General features: G+C 35.7%; 2 protein-coding genes and 1 non-coding gene across 3 annotated transcripts in view; 1 reads left to right on the forward strand and 2 right to left on the reverse strand.

Moving 5' to 3' along the window:
• Positions 1-4,451, reverse strand: part of LOC131772470 (dynein axonemal heavy chain 3) — a 71,354-nt gene extending 66,903 nt beyond the window's left edge. The window contains exons 1-4 of the mRNA XM_066161441.1: positions 4,240-4,451; positions 1,891-1,971; positions 897-988; positions 135-223 (exon numbers count right to left, since the gene is read on the reverse strand). Coding sequence (XP_066017538.1) covers positions 135-223; positions 897-988; positions 1,891-1,971; positions 4,240-4,266 — 289 coding nt within the window. The 5' untranslated portion in view covers positions 4,267-4,451. The remainder of the gene's footprint in view (positions 1-134; positions 224-896; positions 989-1,890; positions 1,972-4,239) is intronic.
• Positions 4,452-5,981: 1,530 nt separating this feature from the next.
• Positions 5,982-15,731, reverse strand: LOC131772636 (interferon-related developmental regulator 2-like). Its single transcript, XM_059088592.2, has 12 exons — positions 15,478-15,731; positions 15,125-15,220; positions 14,916-15,006; positions 13,399-13,479; positions 12,104-12,147; positions 11,030-11,187; positions 10,277-10,327; positions 9,841-9,995; positions 9,348-9,588; positions 8,510-8,638; positions 7,775-7,858; positions 5,982-7,476 (listed from the first exon to the last, which is right to left on the reverse strand). Exons 1-12 carry the CDS (start codon positions 15,542-15,544, stop codon positions 7,390-7,392), a joined length of 1,284 nt encoding a protein of 427 aa, XP_058944575.2. The 5' UTR covers positions 15,545-15,731; the 3' UTR covers positions 5,982-7,389.
• On the forward strand, positions 11,423-11,495 carry Trnat-agu (transfer RNA threonine (anticodon AGU)). The gene has a single exon. It is a non-coding gene; the product is annotated as a tRNA-Thr (tRNA).
• Positions 15,732-24,266: the final 8,535 nt, after the last annotated feature.

Below are 24,266 nucleotides of genomic sequence, written 5' to 3' on the forward strand. Positions count from 1 at the left end.
TCTATTGAACCTCAAATACACAGGGAGAGGCTCTCCTAACCCATCAGGCTCATGATATAAGTGTTTGATGAGCCAAAACACTAAGGACTACACATACTAGAAGCTAAGAATCAGTTAGGTGTGCCTCAACTAACCTGAGCCAGATGACTTGCCTTGTCTTTTATAGATCAGCTTTGTTGTCAAAGCCTGGGCAGATGGTGTGTAGTTATTAGCCACTGCATCACTACACAAATTTAGAAGCACAAACAGTAAAAAAAAACTGTTCAATAATTATGAAAAATATTTCATATTGTAATTATAATTAAAGGGACTCCTTAGATGTGACATTGTTATTTTTTGTAACATCACATCATTCTATGCATTGTTAGAGCTTTATATTCTCGCACAACCAAATATTAAGAAGAGCAAAAAATAACAATGTGAGCTGTTTGGTTGCAGTTATTGCACTGAGTTGAATTCATCTTTTTTCGCACATCTCATGGTTTTAGTTGAAGGGGAGACGATGAGGCCTAATGGTCTGTGCATTGGACTCCAGGTTGAAACGTCCAGGTTTGAGACTTGGTCAGGTCAATGTGTTGTGTTCTTTGGCAAACACTTTTCTCTCACAGTGCCTCTCTCCACCCAGGAGTATAAATGGGTACCATCAAACTGTCAGGGAAGCCTGACAATTTGATGAAATGCTGGAAGATAACCTTGCCATGGACTGGCATCCCATCCAGGAGGGGAGTAGTATTACTCCAAATAGCTTCATGCTGAGGAATTGAAAATGGGATAAGCTCCAGCTGGATGGGCCACTTGGCTTGAGTACAGACTGTTATGGCTTTGTTTATGAATACCTAAATGGAAATCTGACTAACATTAGTTATAATCAATTTACAGTACCAGTATGCACTCACCTCGTATGTCTATAATGACCTTTTTCTTTGGTAGGTGATGCTTTGGTGTATGCACCATACTCCACAATCTTTGGTCTTTCACTAAAAGCAGGCTGCAGAGAATTATATGACATTACTCACAAATGGCCAGCCCACTACATGTTTAGCTAGCAATAATTTTGGGTGTCAATACAAGCTTGTGAGAGTACAATAAGTTGGCTTTATCAACTGAGTGGATAGCATAAATTTGCCACTGCAAATAGTTCCTAGAGCTAACATTTCAAGTATCTACCCTTTGTCAGAGCAATTGTGACAAAATACACCTAATGCATGGTTCTGAGGGAAAACAAAAAGAGCCAGTTTCCCAAGGGACCATACATTAAGTGCTTTGTTATATATAATTAGCCTTTCCCTTAAAGGTGCACAGGCAACAACTGCACAATTATATCCCCATCAGGACACATTTGAATTTGATCAGGGGCAAGTGACCAAGAATCAACCAATCACAGTGCTCATTTTGTTGAGTGAAAGTCTAGGTATATATTAACAACATGCTATGTAGGATGTTTTTAGAAGATTGTGTTGAGCCCAAAACCAACAGATACATTGAAGTCTGTTTAAGAAATAAATTATCATAAATAATATTTACATAGAGGTGACAGGTACCCAACCCTTGACCAAGAGCCTCACTGATGGAGTATTATCACCTCATTGTTCAGGGGATATCTATATCCACCACTCATTATAGCCTTCAAGGATTTAAGCTTTTTTCATACTTAAATAAAAACAAATGAAAAGTAAAAATGAAATGAAGAAAAACAATTTACACTAATTAACCTTATAAAATACACTAATTATGGTACATGAAGGTACATGGTAGTTAAATAATATTATTAAGTTTCATGAAACTACTTTTGAAACAGGCTTATGAGCACAAGAAAAAAGAATCACCCGCAGATATCAACTGTGTGCTGTGTGCATGAAAATGCTAAAGGTATTAATAAAGTTTGTTTACCTGAGGTGCACTCAAAGGAGGAAGGTGACCAAAGATGTCGCGATGTTTAATGTTGAAAAGAGTATCTGAGAGGTCTTTTGACTGAAACAAAAATCATAAATTAATGAAGTGCATACATAAACATAAGATACATCATTTGCTTTCCAGACTTTCAGCTCACTCAAAATACTATACTGTTACAACACAGTTGTTAAATTGTAGTGCAAATATGTTTTATAAGCCCATACTGCATACTGATGCATATACACTTAGAAATGAAGTTTAAACACTCAATAAGCTACAAACTTAAAGAAATATGATGTGCAAGCTGCAATTATCCGAACTATTCATTTTACCCTTTAACTCCCAAGATCCGATTGTTAATTCTCCCTTTTATGTTACATAAGCTTCTTTGTAAACTATTAATGAGAATTTGGTGTTGGAACAAGATAACGACTACTACCTGAATGCGATAAGTTGGAGTATTCTCATCACCAGTTTTCCGAAGAATGTTTGAATATTATAGGGAAGAACTACATGTTAGTCACTTCTGGGATTTAAAGGGTTAAGATAAGAAACACATATTTCATATTAACTAATAGTATCAAATATTTAACATTTATACATCATGTGTGAACAACAGAGACAAAGTAAGATTAATCTGACAAATAAGTATCTTACGTGACCTAACAGTAACAAAATAATCTAATACTCTATCAAGCTGCAAAGTATTTGTGTTTTATTTCCAATCAACACTTCACATTTACATGCACATATATTGTGGTTTAGTTATGCTTTTTGGGTCCATGTATATTTTTGTTGTTGTTGTTGTAATATTAACCCTTTCACTCCCAAGATCTAATTAGTAATTCTCCTTACTATCCGCCATACAATTATTCTTATAATGTTGGTTCAGAGAATTTGGTATTGAATCAACAAATAATCCCATGATTGACATTCTTCTCTATTCTCATCACTTGCCTGCTTGATATTGTATCGATATTGTAAGGAGAAATTCTGTCTTGGTCACTTGTGGGAGTAAAAGGGTTAATAAATGTTGGGGTGCAAAGGGTTAGACTTGAAAAGCTAGTGGCAAGCACACCACTTAGTTACTGACGGCCAAAGCTGAACCAAAAAGCTAGTCTGTACAAGACACCCTGGAAGATAACAATATTTTCCACTTTCAATCATTTATTTATCAAACAGCCATAAAATTTTGTTCACAAATTTTTCTTTTTTGGAATTACTCTCTAAGAGCTCAGAGTAGCCAATTTTCAAGAGCATAAACTCAATTGCGTCAGCAGAATATTTCACATGAGAAGACTGTTATTAACAAGAAATAAATAACAAGTTGCATGTTAGCCTCTTGGCCAAAGGAAAGGATGAGAAAAAGAATTAGCCCCAGTTGTTCAAGGGATGGATAACTGTATGTACTGGAAAAATTTCAATCCTGTGGAAAGCAAAGTGTTTTTTGTGAAACACATTCGCCTAATAGCAATTGATCGGTTGGATACCGTTATGTGCCCTTTCAACTCCTTTTAACTACTAGGCCCTGAATGACAAATTATGATTGGTTCAGCCAGACAAAAACAATTATGTCCCGATCTTTCCTAATCCCTATTTAAGCCCTGACTCAGCCTCTTAAAAAAAACACAATAACAACAACAAAGGAAACGAATAAATACAAATACATAATAAATCCAAAAATTACCCAGCATGTTTTTATTGACAGGAGTTTTCAGGTAATAATATTGTAACGTGCATATTTACAGAGATAAAAATAAAAACACTTAGTAAGACGCTGAGTCATGATCGATGATGTACTCACCATGTGTTTTCATCATTCAAAATCGTACTCATTTTTACAAATCGCTGACAATGTACTTCATCATCAGACGCTAATTCCTAACACTTCTTACGTTACAATGAAATGTAATCATCGTGGTCGAACAGGCTGAAAATTATAGTTAATGTAGTAGTTTTAATTGAATGTTTATATTTTGTGGCTGCCAAATGAACCACTACTGGTTCTCAATGGCCAATCACTTTCTAACCTTCCTTCTGTACAAATTTTGTGATCGAACAAACCGGTATCCCTTTTCTCTTTGGAGAAAAAATCGTATCCAAAGAAAAGCGCTTACAGTTTAGTTACAAGACAGATCCTCTATCTCATTTTGATTGTTTTTATTAACAATTCGATCTCTTGGGTGTATTGTTGTAGTGCGACTCCGTTAGTTGTAATGAGCTTCCGTTTCCATGCATCAAAGAGATACTCAAAGTTATGCGGTAGCATAACTATTACAAAAATGAATAATACCAAAATATGCTCCACAATAACACAGTAAATGTGAAATCAAATTCGATTCTTACCTCGCTACGTTCGCGAGATGCCGCCATTTTTCGTTTGGTAAAGGTGTCAGTTTAATCGAATTCTCGTCCGTCTCGACGGTACAACATGTTTTCGATATGAAACTTGCATTTCCTTTGCCTTTCGTTCCATATTCTAAGTTAATGCGGCAACCGATTAACTCGCAGCCATTCTCAGCTATGTTTGCCCAAAAACTTACAAGGATCTAAGGCATATACCCGTCGCCAAGGAGAAATTAAATTGAGCTATGCATAATTAATGATTGGCATTTCAAGTCAGATGTGTTTTGATTACCGCATGGAGCCTTTTCATCGCATACTTTTTGTCGTCGCGAAATGTCTTTAATCCTTTTAAATTAGACCCCGATTTTAAATTGAAATGAGAACAAAAGGCAAAACGATAGATTAGTCCAGAGTTGATCCCTTTAATTAGAACAACTGTCCCGAATGTCACGTTTTGTCAAGTTAATTTCTCGTTTTGTTCCACGTCCTTTGTCCATTTTGAATTGAGACGAGAGGACCCAATTTGTTCTCTTGTCTAAACTATAATAACTCCTCTCATGCGTAAATCTTCTCACTTTCGATATTGCTCGGGAAACATATACTTGTCATACTTGACAAGATAATCGGGAGGACTTGCATATTTACTTAAGAAATATGGAGAAAGTCACGAAAGCACGTTACATTCGGAAAAGTCAAAATCCAAGTTTCCATTCTCTCTTTTGTTTGTCGCTAAAACAAAATATACTAACTCTCCGGAAGTCCACTAGCGATAGCCTTGAAGTTCAAAATTTATCTTTCTTCAGACCCTAAGAAAGAGAGAATCACACTGGTTTGTGCAAGTTGGAAGTGCTACAATTGCGTAAAATTATACAATGAAGTCAGAGCCTTTTTTCCATTTCTTTGGTGAAAATATCTCTAACGAAATGCTGAAAAATGGATGATTCACATATTTTCTTATTCAAAAATTAAAGTAACAGTTAATTATGGACGTTACACCTCCTCTTTCATGTAAACCTGCATACCCCTTATCGGCCTTCATTGCAGTCAAAATATTAAAGGAACTTTGCCAGATTGAATTTTTGTCCTCTATCCATTTCTTCCCGTCTCTGTCTCTCCCTTAATACTTAGTAAAATCAAACATGCTCATGTATGCTACCTTTTACCAACTCCTCTCTTTGGAAGCTTTGAGAAGAGCAAGGGACGGAGAGGCTATCACGACATGGGTACTCAAAGGAGTGTCGTAAACGACACTGATATACCCGATGGGGCGAAATAATTTCGTCGTGTGGGCGCGGCCCGAAATCTTTTTCACCCTATCATAATCAACGTCTTAAATTCTAGAAGGACACCGTTCTGGGCGATTCCCTCTTTTTTTTTTTCAGACAAATCAAATTCTTGCTATCCGAAACATTGCTATCCGAACATTTCAAATGCACTCTGAATGCGAGAGAAGCGATAGAACCGCGATTACCGCGCTGAACACTACCAACCCTAAAACTTAAAGTTGGGTTAAAAGAAGGGGTAAATGCACAGTTGAGTCGTGGTTATGGGCAAGAATATTCATTCTCATACAGATTTAATCTAACAGGGGATGTATTTAGGTACTAGGAAGCTGCCCAAGGAATAATGAATAGCTACGAAATTTCCTGTGATGAACGAGTATTCCTTTAAGGAGGAGCAGCAAACGTTACCGATGACCTGGTGGTTGTAACACCGTGTAACTTGCAGCAATAGGCAGCCAGTAAGCTTTTAACACCAGATATTTAATGCAGTTGTTTCAGTACGTAGAAGATACTACCCCGTGAAATGGAATGTTTCCTTCCAAGTAATTAAGGATAACTTTAGTACATAGGATACCTAGTCCAGCTAGATTATGTGAAATAAAGCAATCAAAAATTGTTACAACTTTGCGCAATTACAGAAAGGAAATATCACTAACCTACTTATATTTCAAAATATCCTACACCAGTATTATTGTAAACGGTATTATTTCCCTAATCAAAGATGTAAAAATTTCTGTGTTTCAAGGGAAAAAGTAAGAACTAGTACAATCCAAGCAAAACAACTATTATCCAGGCATTCTTCAAAGGACAACTACATTAATATGTAAGGCATGAGCTCTCTGGGTTGTCACAACTACACTCTCAATTTTTGGATTTCAAATTGTCACCAGCAAAATAATTAAAAACTTACTTCTAAATGACAGAGGTTTATATCATATAGTTGGGCAACCTTCTTCTTTAACCCTCTTATTAAGCATCTAATTTCTCCTTACAATTCACCCCTGAATCACACCTTAAGGTAATGCGAATAAAGGACATAATCACCAACCAAAGAAGCTCTTGATTGTTAATCAGATTCTTCTTATTGGTAACTTGGGAAATGAAGATGGAACAGTATGGAGAATATGCATACTGGTTCTAGGATGCAAGGATTAACCAATAATTCCCTATTAACTGTCTATTTACAATTGCCAAAATAATATGCTTTTCTTCAGTTTATGTAATACTTTTTAGACAAAATCTTGATTAGTAATCAAACAAACAAATTAGTTTAGAATTTAGCATACATTACAGCTTTGAAAGGATACTTAAAATAAATTAATAATAATATATTGAATTTAAGGCTGTTGTGTTTGCTCATTTGGTGGTGTTTATCTTCATCACCACTAAGTCTTCAATAAAGTGTATGGCATATTAGGACTTTGTCATCAAGTCAGTCAAGTCCATAAACACATTTTTATCAACACTCATAACCCATAATTAAAAACCAATCCCAAAATCAATGACTCCTTTAAATATCTAACTTAAATCTACAACTATTACAGATTCACTTATGATAAGAGGACTTCTATTGAGCAAAGCAACAAATATACTGTAACTACCCTCCTTCTCAGACTACACTAGCCTAGACTGGCCTAAACTGCTTTTGGAATCAAAATCTTGTGACCTAGTAAATTAACTAAATGTACCACTGCCACACATGAAGTCATGGATCATTTCAAGGAAAAATTGAAATCTCTCACTAAAAAATCATTGCTTATTCTGCAAACTCAATGTGAACAACATGAAGCCAAGTACAGTAAAATAACTTTGGTGCATCAGATTGTTAACTAGCATTAATTAAAGTGTACATTAAAATGCCAAGTGTCTAGTACATGATTGATGCATTCCTCTTGTCTCTATTCTTTGCACGAGCCACAGTTCTTGCCTTAGAGGCAGCATTATTGTAAAGTTGCTGCAGTAAAAAAAAGGATTAGTCAGTTTCAAACTCAGACCAGTGACCTGAGAATTACCATATGACAGTTTGAAGTAGTCGTAATTTTTCATCACAAACTATGATGACAAAAACATTAAATGCTATTTACATCTTATTTTCTTTCTTATTTTCCTTCTTTTCTGGTTGTAATGGAGGAAATTAGAAAAAAGGAAGCAGGGGGCAATGTTGATTCACCAGTTAAAGATTGACATTGCACTGCTACCTTACTTATTTAAATCAAGTTTCTGCAAAATACACTGATGCATCTTACACTTACCCTTTCATAGCGTGAGCATCTATGAACTTCTGAGGATTTCACTTGCGGTCCCAGGTCAAATATTTCTCGAAGTAAATCATTCTCCTTGAAAAAGAGATTGTTAATTAAGATTAGTCAATTGTGCTTCAAAAGACAAATATAAGAAAGAAACACTTCCACAAGCTAAAGAAACATCAAGCTACAAAATGATGACTCTTCCAGTCCTCCTTTATGCTAAAAACTGAAAGAAATCACCAATAGTTCACTCCTTCCTTGTGCCAAATATCTGTTGCATGACAGAACTATCCCGAAGGTCCCAATATTGTGACTAAGTAACAATATATTAAAGGCATTCCACCAATGCATGCACTAAAAATATCTAGCATGACATTTTTAAACTGGCTTTTTAATAACGGAAGTCTTAACAGATGAGATAGGCTTCTTGGTGAGGAGTCTCATCTCAACATTTTTGTCCCACTAAAATGAGAAAAATGTGCCTGACTGTAATTGTATGGCCAATTTTGGCCATTAAAAAACAGAATCAAGGAAAAGGGTAGAAACAACTTTTAATTCTAAATCAAACAAAGCCCAGAAAGCAATCTTAGATTCAGCATCAGAAAACAGAAGGTATACCAACAATGCTAGTGTTTGCATGGATGACAACACTGAAAATGGTTCTATACCTACATGAATTGTTAAACACTGTATCTTGAAATGATGTATAGAGCTTAGGGAAAAAAAACTTCACATTGTTACCTGTAAATGAATGGTCACTCCAGTTCCCAGGATTTCCTTTAAAGCAGAGTACTGTCTTCTTTGAACCCAGGAGTGTAATGCAAAGCTTTCTGTTCCAAACCTTACAACCTCATCTGGTGAAACACCATCCTAATACAGGATATTGATTAGTGAAAAATAAATTTACTTTTAAATGTTTTGAAGTTCCAACTGATGAACCCACAGGAGACTGTGAAATTTTACAGACCTTCAACAAAAATGCTTATTAAAGAGGTCAGACTTTATTAATTACTCTTTCCAAGCAACTGTCTTTCTTCTGAAGTCTTGCCAAGCCTCTGTGAATATTGTATATATGTATTCTCTGAACAAAGTACAATACATGAATAGGAATTTAATGTAGGCTATTAGTATTTAATGTAATATTTTTATCTAGTAGTTTTTATCAAAGAGGATTGCTTATTCCAAACTTTCGTTACTAAGTACAACTGAAATATTCTGCTCAACACGTAGGTAAGTTACAGCTCTACATTCTCATTTACCATTAATGCTCTCTAATACATCTTCCCACGAGAGTGATAAACCTCTAAAAAGTTCCCAATTATGGGTGAAAACTGTTGAAATCTTCAGTAAATTAGCTACAACTAGTTACAAAAGTAGTTAAGACACACTAATATGACAAGAGAAAAATGATCACCATACAAATCACATATCACATACAAATCTTTGATAGACAACATTGAATATCTTTTGAAGTTGGTAATTGCACTTGTTGCTCAAGGAGTCTCACCATTTTATTGCAACTAGTTGTAGCTTTAATAAGTGTCCAGAGGAAACAAAGAATGATAAAGGATCTTAGTACCTCCACAGTTCTTAAAATGTCTCTAAAACTTGATCGCTGTTGTCTGAGATCTTTTTTTGCTTTGTGCTTGTTTCCATCAGTAGCAAGATCCCTCAACAAGTCACACAAGCCATTATTGTCCCCGACAAAGTCTTCATTAATATCACGCCCCATCTCATACATAAGAGCTAAGATCTCTCCAGCAGCAATGCGCACATTGAGGTCACTTGTCTCTAGCAGAAACTTCATCCTTCTTAAGTGTCTGATAAAACAAAAAGTAAGGTGTTGAAAACATAACATTTAGTTGATACACATAAACTAAGTTATGTTCTGTAGATCCTCTACACACTTTACCAACTAATTAAACATTTGAACCAGCATATAAAAGGAAGATTTAAAGTAAGCAACATCACAATTTGAGAGTCAAAATGGCAAGAAACACTGGTCTTGGCCATTTTCTCTAAGATCCTTTCAAAGTGATTTTGCTCAGCTCTAAAGTTCTGGGTATTCTTACTTGTTAATAAGTGTGTAAGCTTCTGGGGGAGGTGTCACAGAGAGTAGGAGAGCCCATGCTAATAAAATGCCACAGTAAAGTCTCACTTCATCTGCTTTAACAGTCTTCTTGCTGTCAAATATTGCTTCCAAGGTACTGAGACATTCAAAGAGTTCCTAAAATGGAGGGATATGATTGTCAAGTTGTGATAGCTTTATGAGAGAATCAATATGGTTCTACTTGCAAGAACCAAGTAACATTTTAAGGGCAACTTGACACTTAGCAAGATCAACATCTATTTTGTTTGGCAGCTATTCTTGACATTTAAGCATTTAAAAAAAAATTAAACACAATTAGCACTATTATACAAATAGCAGCAATTTACAACACCTGTAACTATTATATTTAGAGTATGATAAAGTGATATCAATACTTATTATATATTTAGGAAACTTACATCAGCATCCTCATTGGCAATGAAACAGCAGACAGAAAGAGCTGTTGCACACTAAAAGAGCAAAAAAAAGGATGATCTAGAAACTGTAACTCAAGAAAAAGTTATCCAGCCTTAACCTTTAATTCCCATGAGTGACCAAGACAGAATTTCTTCTAACAATATCAATACAATATCAACCAGATAATTGATGAGAATTAAGAAAAATATCAATTTGGGGATAATTAGTTGATCCAATACTAAAGTCTCTGAGCTAGCATTATAAGAATTGGATGGTTGACAGTAAGGAGAATTACAAATTTGATCTGGGAGTGAAAGGGTTAACTCTTCATCAGCACTCAAGAGTCTGTCATAAGGAACAATAGGTCCCTGCAAAACCCATGTCATGGTCAAACACAGTAGAAAACCATGGGACAGGCTGCAATAAAAGTCAATTAAGCAAACTTAAATGTAGTGTTTGTAAGCAAAAATGGTAACATCAGACACAACTCAATGCTTAACTCTTAACTCCCAAGATCTGATTGTTAATTCTCCCCTCTTGCTTCTGCTCATTCCCTTTTAAATTAGTTGTGAGAATTTGGTTGTAGATAAAGATAACAACTTCTACTTAGGTTTGAGTATTCTCAATACCTCTTTGCTAGATAATGTATGGATATTATAGGGAGAAGTTACATGTTAATCACTTCTGGGAGTTGAAGGGTTAAGTAACCATGAACCAAATATAGCTAACAGTCACATAAAGTGAGCCAATCTTACACTGGATCTGGCAACTGGCATAGCTGTTTTATCCTGGATAACAGTGATTAAATATGGCTTGAGAGTTTTGAAGACATGTTGACTTTCGGTCCCTGCACCCAACTGAACACATAACAGGGCTGCTATGGATGATGCCAGAACTCGATCTTCTGTGGTACCTGAAACAATTCCATTTTGTTACTTAATCATACTTATCAACACAGAGAATTTTGACTTTTACTTGTGTTTAATACCTTCAGTGCCAGTACCCTTTGCACATCATTAAACAATCTGTGAACTAATGACTGTATATCTAAATATGAAAATTGTATATGTGCACTGCAGTTGAAGAAACAAATATAGAAGCGATCCTCGATTATGTTTTGGATCCAACGTAATGACCAGCTCCCAGTTGGCTTGTTAGCTCAGTTGGTAGAGCGTTGCACCAGTATTGCAGAGGTCACGAGTTCAAATCCCATACAGGCCTGAATTTTTTCAGGCCTTATTCAACTACTAATTCAGCAGTGTTCATAACTGCAAGGATTGCTTCAATAATCTGTGGACTGTTTGACAGCATATGACCACAAAAGCAAAAATTGGGTGCAGACTATCTTGGAAATGAAAACCTCATAAGTGGTCTCCATGGGAAATTCAGGCGACAAGTTACTCACATAAATTTTAACCCTTTACATGCTAACATCCCTGTCCATATTCTTCCTACTCCTCTCTTCACATTTCCTTTGGCACTAACTAGGAGAATTTGTTTAACAATCAAAGCTTCTGAGGTTGGCGATCATTTCCTTAGTTCTCATGATCTTAATTAATGATACAGCAGTAGTGCTGGAAGCAGAAAACAGATGTTGGTCATTCTTGGGGTTTAAGAGGTTAAGTATTATGAGAGTCTAACTGAATCTAGGAATTCAAGTCTTTTCTCTTGTTTTATTTTTTCATTGCACAAATGATAATCAATCACTACTTAAGAATATAAAGCTAATTTTGAAAGCTATTCTTCCACATCTACCTGAAGATGGAGATACAAGAAGTACTCACTCCTTACATTAAACAAATTTTGTTTAATAGCTGGCTAAAACCTACCTTTTTTAACACATTTCTCAATAAAATCCAGAATAGTCATTTTCCTGAAGAAAAAAAACAGGAAAAAAAAAACATTTAAAACTGGCATCATGGTAGCATGGTTTTAAGTGAAACCCTCATTTATATCCCAACCAATAGAGGGGTTTATAGAAGATATGCTGTTTGTTCTTCACCATATCTTTATTATGTTTGAGTATTTTTATAAGATCATTAACATTATGACAAATTAACAACATGCACAACTTTTACTCTTGAAGGAAAAAGGGCACCATAAGAGGAAAGAAATAAGGTGAGGATGCCCTGAGAGATGACTTATTTTAACATGCCTCTACAACATACTACTTTGTGTGTACTGTTTCCTGAACCAATCAGTGCGACTCATATCATAGCCGCAGTCATTGCATAAATTCAAAAAGAGTGAAGTTTTGCAACTTTTCATTTTGGCAAATTTTATGTTACAGAGCAGAGAATTTTGCAAAAATCATCCATACCACACACAGCAGAAAGATGTCCCAACAACTTGTCCCCTAGAATGGTCTAACTTTTCACTCCTTCACTCCAAATATCTCATTAAAAATCATCCACCAACTGTCATACAGTGCTTTCATTTCCATTGTGAAAATTTGTAAAGGTAAAAAAATGACTCTACTGAATATTTTCTACTCCATCTTTACAAATTAATTAGGTTTTATCAACTGAGGTCATAATTTAACAGAGCTAATTTACATTATCAACTCTGTAGATAAAACCTAATTATACTATATTAAAGTTCACATGGCAACCAGGTAGACAATCAGACATGGTTTGATGCTGCTCTGGTTTCAAGATTTAATGAATGTAACCAAAGAAGTTACAATTCATAGACCCAACATCTATGAAAACAAGATTCTTGGTCATTGCAACAAGATTCTTGGTCATTCTTGGGGTTTAAAGGGTTAAGTAATACAACAAGAGGATCTCTTGTTGCAGCGTTTAGATCACTCCTGATGAAGGCACCAGACAGGAGTGTCAAAACGTTGGGTCTATGAATTGTAACTTCTTCAGTTACACTCATTAAATCTTTAAACCAGAGTAGGATCAAACCATGTCTGAAAACCTAACTATCTTGTTAGACCACAATGCAGCACCACAGTTTCTTTAGAAACTAATCCCCTATTTGGTGAGGAAACAAGCAGGACTATGAAATTTGTATATCAGTTAAAAAAGCATGACAAATACATTGAAATATGATAATAATAATAATAATAATAGAAAAAGGAATAATAACAAAAATAATCTATGAAAAGGAAAAACACCTGTCTAAGATAAATTCACCAATGATCCTTGACTTCAGAGCTTTTTGAACAGCAGCCAGAGCAGACTGCCTTCCCTTAGAACTGCAGATAAAATTAAACATGATCTAAAAATTCAGTGAAATTCAAAGCTGCTGATTTAGAAATAAAATACACATTTTTACCATTTTCATTCCATTTTCTAGATTCATCTTACATTCAGTTTTACCTCCTCGGGCCAATTTTTTAAGACTGTCTACATGACATTTAATTGTCCATAATATATTGTCATTACACCTGTCCTTTGATATGTAGAAGCTTCTATCAAAACAAAGTCTGAAGACATGATTTTCCTTTCTATTTCCATATTCCCTCTTTATCACTGAGTCTATGTTGCAGTGTTTGGCTCCATTTATAGGTCTTGGGTACTCAAGACAACTCTCCCCCTCAACACAACTTCATGGAACATTTATAAAGAGTTGTCTTGCAGTGTTGCCACTGGGACTCACTCAAAGGTGAACACAACTTCTCAATTGTGGTGACCACTTATAGAGGTTAAAATTACAGTGATATTCAGGACCTGGACAACCAACCGCTAAATACAGGGTAACTGGTTAATTTAAATGGTGCCACTTGAGACAGATTCAACTAATTGAACGTTTGGAGCAACTGCAGAATACCCTGCCACTTTGGTCCACCTCATTTACATGTGTCGGGAGGCTTTGAAGGTCGTAGCATTAACACAATAAACATTATTCTTATTCAAAGACATGTAAATGAGTGGCAGGGTATTCTGCAGCTTAGCCAAAAATTTTCCACGGGTCATAGCATGAATTAGCCACATAATTGTGTGTTTAACTGCAACTTGAAAGACAAACTGACCCCTTGAACGCATTCTACCCCCAACCCTCTTACAAGTTCAAGCTGGTACTATAATTGCAGATGATGAGAGTGTTTACTTCAGGTTGCTACATGAAACATTATTTGTTTGAAAAAGCTTCGGAACGAACAATGAAGGATGAAGCATGTTATGTAAGCATATCAACGGTTCTCAAATGTTGGATTGTGGTGCAATATGAAAACATCAGAAAAGAAAAGGAAATCCATAAGGGAATTATCGACACCAACCATTAAAACCAGAATAACTCCGGTTGTTAGAGCGTACATTTATATTTCTAACAATTGTCGAAATCTACGCAAAATAATAGACGGAGTTCTGATATTTCTTAAAATTTTGTCCAGTTAATGAAATAGGTTTAGGTATCGAGTAAAATAACGAAAACTTGCTTCTAGGCTTAAAAGAAAACGAGAGGTTTTCTTTCAATGATCAATTTGTAGCACAAACCGTAGTTCCATTTTCTTAATCACGGTCAAGCAATGTATTTAAAACCATTCCATCCACATGAACAGCGAAAAAGTGTGCAAAACTTCAGGGTTTTTAACTTAAGTATTCATTTAACTTAAGCCGTGCATAAGGGCAACAAATCAAAGCGAAAACAATCATGTTAAAATGAAAAACAATAACGTGCCAAACAAAGTACCTTTTCTGAGTTGCACCATCAATATTTTCTGCAAGGATATGCTCAAAATCGTCTTCGATGTCCTCTTCTGCTCCTTCGTCGAAACCATCAGCTGCAAAAAAAAACTGCTATCAGATTTAACAATACTGAAGCAAATACCTACATCATAAGTACTTCATAAGAATCCGCGGAAGCATTAGCTTTTCACGTGCCGTCGAAAACAGTCAAACCTTCTTCTGCACTGTGAGTGTCTGTTGTAGAGGCATGACTCGCCACACTTTGGTTTTCAAAATCTTCCTCATCACTGTCCTCGCCTCCTCTTCTTCCTACACAAATAGTAAACAAGGAAAATCACAAATTACGATAGGAAGAGGTTAATCACATCGAACGGAAACCGAGCACATGAATGAATGGAGAATGGCGCGTAACTGTTGATTTCTCAACAAGGCGTAAAACCAAAATAAAAATCGCAGTAAAAAAACGACTGCTGAGATCCGATTCGACCTACAATTTTAACAAAAATTTTTGGGTGTTCTAGATTATTAAAAATTGAATTAAAAGGACTAAACTCTCAGAAGCACACCTCTCTTTCTTGGTTGCTGTCCGCGTTTTCCGCGACTCCCTTTGCCCTTCGAGTCTCCTTTGGGCATGTTGTTTTCGGGAATCAAACGTTAAAATTCCTCCTAGTGTGTTATTTCACCACAAAATACGTTTTCTTTCGTATACTTCTTCTTTTTCTGGCGATGAAACTGTAGCTAGACGTGTTTTTAGGCTGAAGCCTTCGAAAATTCATCGGGAGAAGAATTTGTACACCTTGACCCAACAAGTGGGAAGAAGAAATAACCGGCGATGACGTAAAGATCCTGTACGAAACGTGATCGACTCAAAGTACCTTAAGGAGTCTTAAGGGAGGGGACGGAGAGTAGTTTATCTTACAAGAGACTTAAGGAACTTGTGAGTCAAAAACTGCCTCCTTTCTCCTTAAGATACCATAATAATTTTTACAGACAATTTTTGGATAGTTTAAGCAAGGCCAACATATTTCACGAAGAAAGGAATTAACTTTACCAAATTACATTTCCAACAGATATACCACTGAGTTGAAAAACCGTCAAGTCATCGCTTTCCCAGACCCAGTACCTCTCGGTTGCTGAGCTTGATCAAGCGAAGGAGGAGGGATTCGGAATTTATGGGAAGCGAAATAATTGAATACAGCCATCATCTGGGACGATAATGTTGACTTAAAATGAATGGTAAAGTATTTGATTAATTCAGGCTACACTGAAGCCAAAATTGCTCGTCCAAATTCTGTGTTTGTGTCGACTTGATTTGATAGATTGTATGTACGGACGTGGCAAGTTGAAATATGGAAATTCACTCTTATTCTTCAAATCTCAAGCAAACTCTCGACTAAAACATAGAGAATGTTCTTTGAATTGTATCTCATGTGTAACTATGACAAATCTACCTTTTAAGGGTTGATTTTGCTTACACCCATTAGATCGCTAGTTGATATACGTTCATCAAATTAAATGCTTAGCGTGTCGTGTTTACCTTTAATAGGTACTTGGGTCTTTCGTTCGATGATTTTTTTGTTACTTATTCGTTACAAAAAACTGTAGGCATATTTTTTTTGTAACCGGTGGATATTTCAGAAAAATTTTGTAACAGCATCATCTTTTGGATCATCTGTAAAGAAGGGGAAATGGCGCCCTCAAATCCGTAAATTAATGACTTTTCTAGTGGGAGGGTTTTAGAGGATGCAGGTAGTAAAAACTATGTGACACAAGACCTCCCCAATTTCTTCCCGTGGCTTTGTATTCGTTTACATGATAGTGCCAGAAATTGGTAGGCAGAAGTGAGTTCTACCGGTACAAGTTCACCCTGATTGTGAACCAGACTGCATACTGAAGTAAAAACGTAATTCCAGCACAAAAGCTCTTCTCAGTATCATGTAAACAAAGACCAGCCACTTGTTTTGATGTGAAATTGGCTTTTGGACCCAGTTTTACGATGAGTGGGTTACACTATTCAACCAATAAATCGCTCTTCTCCAGACAATTGTTAACAAAATGCCCTGGGCTATCCAGTGGATTGAGATTTATCTAGTGAATAGCATTGTCCACACTTAAAAAAATCCAGGCCTGATGAAGTGCTGTAAAACATGTGTAAGTTTGTCAATCCAAGATAGACTCACTGGGAAAAAGGAGAAACAGCTGTTTATAGATGCAGTCTAACATCACACAGTCACCCTTGTAAAGAACTTTAGCTGATCTTAGTCTTCTTATGCAAATGTTGTAGATTCAAATAAAATTCAGGCCAGTTACCTTTTTACACCCTAGTATCAGTATGCATATTCTCCATACTGTTCTTTATACATTCTCTAAGGTGCTGACAAGGAGAATTTGTTTAACAATCAAGAGTTTCTTTAGTTGGTGATGATTTCCTAGATTCTTTTGACTTTGTTATTTGATTCAGAGGAAATATTGTAGGGAGAAATTAGATGCCAATCACCCTTAGGGGTCAAAGGCTTAAAGTGATTTCGAACACATTTTTTTAATTTACTTGGAACAATAAGGAAATAATTCAAATAAAATAAGTATGAAATCATTTTGACCTAAATTCATCTTAAACTAGAAAAGAACATTCCCTTATAAAACCTTGATATTTATTACCATTTCTACCTTTTGTCTGATTATTGTGTCTAAGGTGTGCAGAACTGTAATAACCTTTCCCAAGAATTGTTTGACATACAATATCTTGTGTATGCCTTTTTTCTTAAAGGTACAAAATAAAATCTTGTGCTTATCACAATTCTCTAATTTAACAAAATGTTTTTTTCTTCAATTGGCCAAGGAATCTGTGATATATTCCAAATGAATAGGGGTAATACTGTATTTTTTTTAACGGCTGATGGTGTCTCATTCCACATAATGCAAAAGAAGTTGAAAAAATCTCATAAAAAAGGTTATTGAGGATATTTGTGCAGCTGTGGCAAATGGTCAAGAAGTATTTATTTCACTCTAGGAGTAGGAAACATACACCCTTAAATTTTAGGGGTATTGTCGTTTAGATATTGATGGATGGCTCTAGATCTGGGTATGAATCTGACTACTTAACAGTTAAAAGCCTGTTACTTTTTTACACTTTAAAACTTAATTGTGTATAATTTTGTGATCTTTCCTTTTGTCATTCCAAATTTTTACTTGTTGAAATACAAGAGAATCCTAGCATTCTGGAAAAAGTGGGCTGAAAGATGTTTACACATTAACAATGTCCTATTGACTCTGTAACAGATCATGGACCTGTTTTTAGGATTGGTAACCAGGAACCTTTTGAGGCAATTTAAAAAATTAAAAATGTTACCCAATAGATCAATGGGATACTAGTCTGAAACAAGTTAGCAGAGTCAATTTAGACTCAGGGGCAGAGAAGGTTATTCTAAAAGAAAAGCTTGAAGCTCAAGGACTCAACAAAGTATCTGGCAATGAAATTAAACCACTTAATTTTTGTTTAGTGATCAGACCAATAAATAAGTTCACTGTTTCAAGTAGTGCCTCTGATTCTTATTTCCTCCTTGTCTATTGTATCTGTGAAGTTCCATCCAATCAAAAATCAGTATTACTAATAATGTCAGAAATTACAAAAACCACGCCAATCATAGTGCTTTTCATTATCATGTTGTTTAGCAAAGCAAAATTATTTATTAATTATTCAGCTTATCTTGTTAGTGAGAAAACCCAAGCCTACCAACCCACTAGTTTTTAGTTACTAGTCTCTTTCCCATTATTTCATTCCTTATTTCACTTATTTTTTTCTTTTTTTTCAGTATACTCTTTTGATGGTGTTTTGGTGTTGGCATTGTTGATCATTTGTACTTGTGCATATATAACAAGAGTTCCCAGACTGAAGTCATTCTTTCTCTCTGAAAAGAAGGGATTCTTTGGTGTATTTTATAAAGGTAAACCATGAAGTTGTTAATTCCATTTACAGTGGATCTTCACATTGCAGCCACCTTCTTATAATTAAACTGCTAACACAACCCAAATGTCTTATGCTTCTTTAAAATTGTTTTAGCTCTCTCTTGTGGTTGCCTCCAAGCCATTATTTGTTGATCTTAACTACCAACCATTTCCTTTAACAATTTTGCCTGAAAAATGGTGTGATCACCTTGCAGTGAAGTTTGACACTATCTGGGTCATCAGCAACAGAATGTTCTGTTTTACTTGTACTGCATTTTGTTCATCCACCAATTTCAGTTTATATTTTTTTTGCTTTTCTTATCCTTATTGCATCTATTTTTTTTTTCATGATTTCTATCAACTTTATTGTTTTGGCTAGTAACTGCACAAAGCACATTTTAAATATGTTAAATCCAAAATTCTTCCTCGTATCCATTTTGAAAAAAGGCTATGAGCAGTTCCAGTAGTGAAAGTATAGTCAGATTTTTGTAGGTTCACGGAAGAAAAACTAGGTTCATTAAGGTACATGCAATATTTGAATTAAGTGTTTGTGTTTATTTCCTTGTAGCTGCAGTTATAGGAATTCGCCTACACTGGGTTGTGGCACTATCTTGTGTTTTAATGGCACTTTATATTCTTATCCTGAAGTAAAGGAACTTGACAGAGCGGTTTGGGTTTACATATCCCTGCCAAGGACTACAAGGGAACACATTCTTAAACATGGGTGTGGTTTTCGAGGAAACATTTACTAAGAGGAAGATACTTTCAAAGATCTTATTTGAAGGAGTAGTGACAATGCTTGGTATTGTGATTAAGTCCATAAAAATATGACATTAGTTAAGTTTCTGGGTTTTTCTTACAGCTCTGACACTGTAGAAAACCCTATCCCATCTACTTCTTGTATTATAGAAATGTGAACAATTTCAATAATTTATTTTTGGGGGGGAAGTGTGGTATTTCTCCAATGAAGCTGTATCACATTCAGTGGTGCTCTGTGGCACTTACAAGGGGAATTAGATTTTGACTTTCACTAGCTTATGGTCATTGTAATTATTGATATGTGGCCAATTGCAAGATTTGATTCATAGCATGGGGAAGATGCTCTTATATTTCTAAATGATAACAAGAGTTTTCAATAGTACTACCAGTAACCAAAACTTCTCACCATGGCGTAATTAATTTGACTGCAATGTATCTGTTTATCAGCCCTTTCCAACATGAGTCTAACTTCCTGGGTATATGTCTCCAAACCTAGATTTAGAAAACACCAGCAATAATCCAGCAGAACATGTTATAAGTAAGTCTCATTACAAAGGTGTTATGCTCTCTATTTCTCCACAAATGAGCGTGGTTTCCTTATTGACTTTCAAAACCATTTATTAGCCTTTGTATGTTGAAGGCAATTGTAAAGGAAATATATCCCTTGTCATCCATCCTGTCAGTCCTCCTGCAAGTAGTACTTTGTGGAAGTTTCTTGTCGTGCAAATGCCTTATCATGAAAGTCAAATCAATTTTTTTATAGTGAATGTGCTAGTAACTATAACTTCCTTTTCAGGTAAGGCATCTTCAATTAGTATATTTTCATAAGGTGTGCACATGTAAGGTTTTTTTAGATAAATTTTCAATTGTGTGTCAATAGTACTCCTGGATTACTTTGGTTTGAACTATTTCATTTGTGACTGGTACAGAAAACTTTCACCACTTTCTCTGCCAATCAACTAAAGCTAACTGCAACTTGGTTAATTGCATTTTCCCATGTTTCAGGCAGATTGCCTGTTTTTAGTTCAATTTTCATTAACTCCTGGTGATGTTTTCTTTGCTATATCCAGCTGTTGTGATTGCCTTGGGTTTGGTTTTACAACACTCAATCAAAAGGCACTTGAATAAATATCAATTATTGTTTCATTTACCTATTTGTGTGCACTTGGAGAAAAGATTTAACACCTTAACTCCCATAAGTGACCAAGACAGCATTTCTTCTTTACAATATCAATACAAAATTAAGAAGACAAGTGATGAGAACCGAGAAAAGTATCAATTAGAGGATTATTGGTTGATCCAATACCAAATTCTCAGAAGTAACATCAGAGGAATTGTATAGCAGACAGTGAGGAGAATTACTAAAAATATCTTGGGAGTTAAAGGGTTGACAGATTTCAGTAGAAACTTAATGTGTATTTGTCAATCGTTAGCTTATACTTTCTTTTTTAATAACTATTTGAAGAGGTTTCACCTCATGTATGATTCATTGTGCATCAAAAAGCCATTTATTTCTGAACCATTTGGGTAACGGTACATTAACTTCAAAACGAAAGAACAGTTACATGATGTGTAATTTAATAAACAACTTGCGACCGAAAACGTCCACAAACATTTCGTAATTATGTCTTTGAGTCTATAAGTACTGGGCTAAATTTGCATAAAAAGATGCCCTTCAGTAGCCCCTTGTTGAAATACAACAGCCTCTTTCCTTTGTCTCCCTGTCTTTCATTTTTGTATCTTCCATACAAATTGCTCTGTGCCTTCGTTCTTTCTCCCTTTCTGGTTCCCTATTTGTATACATTTTTTCTACCCCTTTTCCTTCTCTTTATTTTTTCCATTTCCCATGGGGACATGAAAAGCACTATGCCTTTTTTGTCAAGACCATAACTCGGGCATTATCATCCATCTCAGTTGTCAGTGGAAGACATTTGCAAAGCAACAAAAAAAGGAATTTGTATAAACTACTGAAGCAGCCACTTTCGGTCCTACCTCTTTTCTAGATCTCTCTTTTCTCAAGCTTTGGAGGGCGTGGAGAAGTGAGACCCTTGAAATATGCAAATGAACAAAGAGGATAAGTTACTAAAGAGACAGTGGCATAACGAAGGGCTAACACTCAAAACGTGAGCTTTTAAACTTTTTACGGTGGCTAATTTACGTTATCAACTCGGTTGATAATACTAAATTGCCTTGATATAAGCGTTGTTGACCAAGCGTGCGATTAAGATAAGAGGGTATCGCCTTAGTTCCTCAATTTGTTAAAAACACGAAACAAGAACGAGGCTAATATGCACCCATCTTGATCGATCAAGCCTGGTCAATGAAAAATTTAGTTAATATCAAAAAGATTAAAAAGAATCAAAAATGACTTTTTTATTTTCGAGTGCTTCGGAAGAAAGCCAACAGTAAGTGGTACGTTCTCGTTTATGCTTTCATTGTTTTGACTGTCTTCTGTCGCTTTTTGCAATACCATTCCAGAAATTGTCCGAAATTACGACATATTTCTTACTCCGCTCCACTATTTTACTTTCGCGGGATCAAAGCGTGCAATCCCGAGCGGATGGGCCCATCCGCTCGGGTAGCCAATTCGCTTCATCTTGCCCACGAGCGCTGCCAGCTATTTAACAATTAATCAATAAGTGCGCGATGTAAAATGCCAACGAGGCGCGTAGCGCCAGGTTAGCTATATTCAATCTCGTATCCAAGGAGGGCGAATAGAATAATTGTTAATAATTGAATTTCATTAAATCCTGAACGTTTGGATATCTGGAGCTTCTTTCAACTCTTTCAACGCTCGTCAGAGTGAATGGAGTGGGGCTAACGTTCGAAACGTCAGCTTTGAAACTCTTTACGGTGGCCAATTTACGTTATCAATTAACCTGTCCTTAAAAAAGTTCGTTGGCGAACATCCACCCTCAAGCAATCTTAACAATTTCAAGTGTGATCGCAGTCGAATTGTTACATAAGTAAGCAGTGATCCTAACAAGAGATTACAAAAATCAGCGGTCTGAAATGTACTTTCCGAACTTGTCTTTTGGCGCTACGGTGATGTTAACTGCAGGGAGGAGGAAGGGCTGTACTTAGATTCATGTTCCACAGCCTCCCAAAAAGGGTAACCAAGGCTTATAAACTTCTTGGTTAAGTTGGTAGAGCATTGAAGCACAGAACTGAAACCGGACGAGGTTCGAATCTTCACTGATGACGTAAATTTTTCTATTTTTACACTAGACCCCAAGAAGATCTCTCGCCGAATGGCTTTGCTCAAGGCATCATACTCTCTGAGGGTGAAAAACCGCCCTTGCCTAAACTAATAACGAGGGCCAAAAGAAATTGACAGGAATTCTTTTAGCAAGTTCTGACGAGCGGTGTGTTTTGGTTTCTGGAGGAAATATGTAAATGAAGCTTTTTTTTTTTTTTTTTTTCTTTCTTTCATAAACAGAATGATACGACTTTTTGGCTTCTGTGGTACAAAACCCTCTTTCACTCCTTATAAAACAATGATACACATTAAAATTAATGTGAAATCACATCCATCTCAAAATAAGCCACGGCTAAAAAAAATGACATATGTCTAAAATGAAATATGAAACCCATAGCTGCGTTTGTCATACTTGTTTCACTCTGTAACGGGTTGCAGGCGCAAAGATTTGAGAATGGCCTACAACGAAAATGAGAAACATTCGAAAAAGATGAAAACTTCTTGTATTAATCATAACTCTTCATCATCTTTCTGATCAGGTAAACTGCCAGTTTACAAAATATTTTGCCTCTTGAAATTAGACGTAGAACATGATACATTCTTCATAGAATTAGAAAATTGAATATTTCCCCTTAAAGCTCAAAATTAACATCAAGGCGAGAGGCTAAGTGTGCTGATGTAGTTATTAAAATCTAATCGATTGACATAAATCTCAGGTATAAGTACCGTAGGTGTCACTAAACAACAATGGAATCAAACTTATAATTTGGGTTAAAGAGATTCTTTTTATCGTTGATGTCCACACCCACTGTTCTGATGTTCGCGTTCATTCATGAAAGTTTAAATCATTTTAGATAAATTTACATAACAACTGCTCTAGAACAGCTGTAGGATATATATCAATGTGCTCTTTTTTTCCTCAGCGTGTGTAGCTTCGTTGATCATAACTGCAATTTATTCGCCAACTAGAACAGAAGAAATAAATTTATTTTCCTTTTCTCTTCTCAAAGTGGAATTTTCAGTTTCCATCGTGTTCTCAAGTTTCTTTTGCAGTAAATGAAAGTAAAAGTGCCATCGGCCATCTGGATTTGTCTTCCTTAGGCCTTCATGATCGCTTGCTCAAACGCCATTGGTACAGGAGTAAAGTAATAAGAATATGATGACCAATCAGGCAACACTTGAGAGCTAAACGAATTAGCAAGTACATTAAGTATCCTCACTAATCATCGCCTTAACCTCCCTAATTTTCTGCAGTATTGCAGCCCACGACCCTATTTAAAGACTTCTTCTCGTTCTCAAAACTTGGAATAGAGACCTCCGATTTTTTCACATTAATAAACAATTGGACAAATGGCTGATAACTTTGTTATGATCATAATGCGATTTCTCAATACAAAAAACATTTAGACCCCACGTGTACGTCACAGCGCTAGCTACACAAGCTGACTTTAC

The sequence above is a fragment of the Pocillopora verrucosa genome, chromosome 14 (genome assembly GCF_036669915.1).
Source record: "Pocillopora verrucosa isolate sample1 chromosome 14, ASM3666991v2, whole genome shotgun sequence".
Lineage (NCBI taxonomy): Eukaryota > Metazoa > Cnidaria > Anthozoa > Scleractinia > Pocilloporidae > Pocillopora > Pocillopora verrucosa.